At 61.1% G+C, this 5,126-nt stretch overlaps 1 protein-coding gene across 1 annotated transcript; it reads right to left on the bottom strand.

The window, feature by feature from the left end:
- Nucleotides 1-276: 276 nt before the first annotated feature.
- On the bottom strand, nucleotides 277-4,299 carry LOC104340060 (caspase-1). The gene is made up of 9 exons (XM_086475118.1): nucleotides 4,293-4,299; nucleotides 3,571-3,843; nucleotides 3,110-3,246; nucleotides 2,683-2,859; nucleotides 2,260-2,494; nucleotides 1,978-2,130; nucleotides 1,243-1,352; nucleotides 778-883; nucleotides 277-481 (listed from the first exon to the last, which is right to left on the bottom strand). Exons 1-8 carry the CDS (start codon nucleotides 4,297-4,299, stop codon nucleotides 791-793), a joined length of 1,185 nt encoding a protein of 394 aa, XP_086331244.1. The 3' UTR covers nucleotides 277-481; nucleotides 778-790.
- Between the last annotated feature and the right edge of the window lie 827 nt (nucleotides 4,300-5,126).

The raw sequence follows: 5,126 nt of genomic DNA, 5'->3' as shown, positions 1-5,126 counted from the left end.
CCACCCACCACGGGCTAAAGGCAGAGGAGTGGTGCCGTCTGCTCTGAAAATCCCTTTATTAGATGATGGGTAAAGCCAGAGACGGGGCGGGAGCAGCTCTGGGGGTGACAGATCGTCTCTGTCGCAACTGGGGACAGGCCGTGTCTGGGGACAGTTGGGAGGCACTAACCAGCTTTGCAGTTGGTGCTCCAGAGCCAGGTGTCTCTGCTGCTCCCGGGGAAGAGTTTGCTCAGTTTGGGGTTGTTCAGTGGCCACAAAAGGAAGGGAGGACAGGAGACCGAGGACTATTTTATTCCAGGTCTGTTTGCAGTTGCTTAGCAGAGGGGGCACCAATAGGTGGTTTGGAGATTCACCGTGTTTCTGCAGAGCTGTTCATGGCTTTTCCTCTTGTCCTTTTCTTTTCCGAAGCGCATCTCTCTGGAGCAGGGCTGCATTCGCCTTGAGCTTTCTGCTGTCTTATCCCCAAGTACTAACACTTTTCCTGTGTATTTTTCACAAGAAGAATGTTAGACTGAGAAACTCCTAAGACAGAAGCAAATGAGACAAGTTCTGGGAACGCCTGTCTCTCCTACGGCCAGCTGGGAGATGGCGATGGAGTCAGGCCAATGCCCAGCCCCGGCTACTAGCACATAAGTTCTTTGGATATCCTGTCCAAGCTGCGAGGTCTGGAGCCCAGGACCAATGGGGAATTTCTCCCCACTCCTCCCCGCTGGCCAGGTACTGGGTTTGGGGCACAGACAAAAGGCTGCCGCAGAGGTGTGAGGGGAAGAGACTCACCATGGGCAGGAGATCAGTGGCCTGGGAAGAGGTAGAACTTCCTGAGCATCGTAGTCCGTTCTTGCGATGGCAGCTGCTGAGGGAATTTTCCAAAGGAATATTGGACCTGGGGTGAGAGAGACAGCAGGGAGAAATGGGAGCAGCTCCGTTCCCAGCGTGGGAAGGGTGAGGGAGTCAGGAGGCATCCCCAGGGACATCCCCAGGCACGTGTCTGGTGGAACAAAGGAGGCCACGGGCTGCACCAACACACCAGGCTCATGCATGCCCACCACGTGGCAGGGTGCTGATGCCTCCAGAGATCCAGCTGAGTTTCCAGGCCAAACCAGACCCTTTTTGACAGAGCCTGCTCCCGAGGGGCCTGCCAAAAATGGCCTGCCCTGGCCCGAGCTCTGCTCTGAGCAGTATTTCTGACCATTGGCATGGCTGCATCTGCCAGCACGCCTGCAGTTCACTACGAAGCCTCACCTTTCGGAAGATCTCCTGTAAGTCGCTGTGGCAGGCGTGGTTTTGAAATTGCTCTATCAGGTGCTGGATGAAAACCGAACCTGTTGCTGGGCTTCTCCAGGACATAGTATCTGGAGAGACAAGATGCCAAGTGTGATTTCACTTATATCCCTCACTACAACAGTGATTAATGCTGGGTGCCAGAGCAGGAGACTGGGGCACCTTCTCCAAGATCATTATATTGGGCCCATCCAACCCACAGGATGGGAAGAGGACAGGGCATCCCAGGGAAGACACATGTGACGTGAATATTTTCTTCAAGCCCCTCTGTTCTCCCCTGCTCCCAGCCACGCCAGCTGCCAGGCTGGCACAGCCTGGAGCCATCTGCAACCCAGCAGCAGGAGACAATGTCCAGCCACTGCGGTGAGATAAATCAGCTGGGGAAGGAGTGCAGGCAGAGCCGGTGGGGAGGGCTGGAGCAGGGGCAAGGGAAAGCAGCCAGGCAGGGGTACAAAGCTCTGGCCCTGATGCCTCTAAGAGGGATCTGTGGGTGTCCTGGAGCAGCCTTGTACCCTGGCATCAGAGGACACAGCCTTCTCCAGAGGCTGTTGTGACCCAAACAGTCACTGGATAGAGGGGATCCCCGGTAACCTGCCCCAAGGAGGAGGTGTGGAGACGCCTCACGACATCAGGAATGGGAGTCCTGTTGCCCTCACCTACCGTCAGGAAGGGCAACCATTTCCAGGAACTGCTTACCAGGCGTGCAGGAATGTAAAGTGGCAAAATCACTCTCCATGTGGACTTCACAGATGGCATCATCTTCCAGCCCTGCAGGGATCGTGTGAGCCGAGCTGGGAGCGGGCACAGCAGGGTCTGCAGAGTCGCTCACCATCACGGACCCTACGTTGCCTAGGAAGGCAGGGCCAGCCGTCAGCGATGATGGGGTGTCCCCTCCCCACCCTGTGCTTGGGGCTCACGTACCCTGGGAGAGCCTGGCCGGCTCGCTCGCCGCGCAGGCACCTTGTAGCGAGGACTCACCTCCGCGGCAGGACTGGAAAATGACCACCTTAGGTTTGCCCAGCAGTGCCCGGCAGCGCTTGTTGTTGAATTTCTCGTAGATGGTGTCAAGGCAAAGGACGTCTGTGGTCTCGTCTCTGCTCTTGGTCCCGCAGATCCCAGCCCTGACCCCGTGGGACATGAAGACCAGGAAAGTGCTGTCGGAGGTCCAGTGGTCTTTGTGATCCGCAAAATCCTTCATGACCGTAGCCATCCCCTACAAACCAGCACAAGGACGGAACATTTGCCACCTGTGACCAGCTGTATGGAAACCCAGGCACTGCCACTGGGGACAGGTGTCCCTGTGGTGCCTCAGCCCCCCCTCCCCCCCATCACCAACGCATGCAATGAGTGTCTCTGCACCACTCCTGGGGCTGGTGGCAGCTGCTTTGTGCAGTCCTTTACCTGGGAAGTTAAGTTGCAATGGACGTCCACCACGTAGCCCAGCTCTTCCAGCAGCTTCGTCATCCCCTCCACGTCCACTTCAGCCCCGTTCCGCCGTCTCAGGTGCTCAAACTCAATGTTGCAGATGAGCAGGGCCCTACGGGTTCGTGTCTCCCGCGGTAGATGGATGGGATAGATCTGTGAGGACAAAGGGAGGCAGCGCTCAGTGGTGGGTGGGTGCAGGGGGCTTTTCTTGGGAGGCAGCTAATAGCAGAGAAGGCCCACGGGTGCAGCAACTATATCTCCCTGTCTCTGGGGCATCTCCCCCCGATCTCCTGCCCTGCTCCCAGGTCAGTGAGGACCCTGACTCCCCTTGGCAAGCCCCTGCCCGCTCCGGCAGGGCAGCCAAGCCATGATCCAGCCCTCCTCTCATCTCTGCCCGCAGCACCTGGTCTCCCTCTGTGTCCCTGATGCGCTGGTACTCGCTCAGGGAGCACTGCCGGATCCACTGCTGGCTCTGGATGCTGACGGGGAGCTCAGGGGAGCCCGCAGTGTTGGGGGAGGCCAGCTGCATACTGGGGGGCCCTGCAAGCAGAAAGGCCCACAGTTACACTGGGAAGCACCTGCAGCAAGAGGGGACCATCACAGGGCACGGATGGGTGAGTGGAGTTGGGCTCTGCCCTTTGGGGGTCCCTGTTTAGCCCCACGGGGGACAGCGAGCCCTGAGAGCCCTGTCGTTGCTGCATGGTGAGGGGGACTCGGCGCCACAGAGCTGTGACGCTGGAGATGCCCAACTGCCCCTTCAAGCCTTGGACACCCGCCAGGGCCAGGCCCCCCTTCCAGAACCCCACCGGAGGCACCAGGAGCCCCAGCATGGCTGGGGGCAGACCACAGCCCCGCATCTCTCACCCGAGCGAGCCGCCAGATCCAGCTGCTCTGCCAAGGTGCCATCCCGCTTCCTGAGGCTGTCGATGAAGATCTGGCTGGCCTTGGGGCCCTTCAGGCGCACGCCGTCGATGAGGCAGCGCGCCTTGTCGGTGCGCACCGTGTATCGATCCTGCACCTCGTCCACCTCGTCGAGGCTCAGCACCCCTTGGGCCAGCAGATCGTCCAGCAGCCCCGAGATCAGTGGCTTGCTCACACGCTCCACAAAGGCTGTCCGCACGTTCAGGAGCAGCTTATCTGCAGGGCAGCCCCGTTAGCGCCCAGAGCCGCCATGCCATGGCTCATGCTGCCCCACCGCCAGCTCCAGGCGCTTCCTCTTCCCCCTCACCACGCCTGGGTGCTGATCCCTTCCCCATCACCCCTCTAGCTGCCACCCCCCCCCCCCCCCTTCCCCATCTTCTCCCCTGGGTGCTGTCCCCTTACCTGTTGCTCCCCTCAGGTGCTGATCCCTCTCCCACCATCCTTCCTGGGTGCTTCCCCTCCCCTATTGCCCACCCCGGGGGCTTCCCCTGCAATCATCCACCTCCCCCTTTTCCCACCCACAGAAAGTTCCTCAGGGGAACAAGGCACCAGCCACTCAGGGATGCAGTGGTCCCGGATCCCCGTCCACCGGGCGGCCAGGGTGAAAAGGCCCCGGGCAGGCCCCCATCCCACCGCCGAGCCCCAGCACCGCTGGCTCTACTCACCCGCCATTGCCCCTCAGTCCCCTTCCTGTTCAAGCAGCCACGAAAACGAAAGCACACATTTTTCTTTGCTTCCGTTTTTCTCTCCCTCCGTCGGTCCCTGCTCTGGGACTGTTGCCACATCCCCAGTCCCCGTGAGGGGTAGCCCAGCAACAGGCCTGCGAGCCCACCAGGCGTGAAAGCCACAGCCCCTGCGCCCTTCGCAGCCGCGCTCGGATTTCCTCCCAGGGGTGCTCAGCACATCCCTGCCACGCTGGGGGCACAACGAACGCACGTCACCGGCCCAAGCGCCGCGTCACCCAGCACCCACGGGGTGAGGAGGAGGCTCGCAGCCCTCGTGGCACCGCTCAGAGCCAGGGCCAGGGCAGCTCCGCTCACACCTCGCAGCCCCAGGGCCAGGCCGAGGCGGCCGTCCTCTGCCAAGGACCAACACCCGCTTCCTCCACAGCCCCCCCCCCAAACCTCTGGACCTCTCTGGGGCTGAGCTCAGCTCATCCCTTCATCGCGCTGCCCCATCCAGGGGCTGGCAGGGAGACAACCTCCTCGGGCAGCAGCATCCTCAGCCACCCAAGGGATCACCAGCCCCGTCTCCATCCCACAGGCGCTGCGGGGAAGGGGAGCCCACCTGAAAATGTAAAATCTGGAGGGGAGGAAAGCCGGAGGTGGCCCCATCGCTGTATTAGCGGGGCTGTTTCGCAAGGCAGGTGGAGCGCAGGGTGAGACCTGGGCGGGAATGGCAGAAGCGAATTGGGGGAAACCCAGGGAGGAGCGGTGGGGAGGAGGGACACCCAGCCCCCCGGCAGGCAGGGGCAAGCAGCGGCCGGCCATGGAGCGCCT

Source organism: Leptosomus discolor, chromosome 18 (genome assembly GCF_034619465.1).
Source record: "Leptosomus discolor isolate bLepDis1 chromosome 18, bLepDis1.hap2, whole genome shotgun sequence".
NCBI classification, from domain to species: Eukaryota; Metazoa; Chordata; class Aves; order Leptosomiformes; family Leptosomidae; genus Leptosomus; species Leptosomus discolor.
This window is presented reverse-complemented; position numbering and strand designations above follow the sequence as displayed.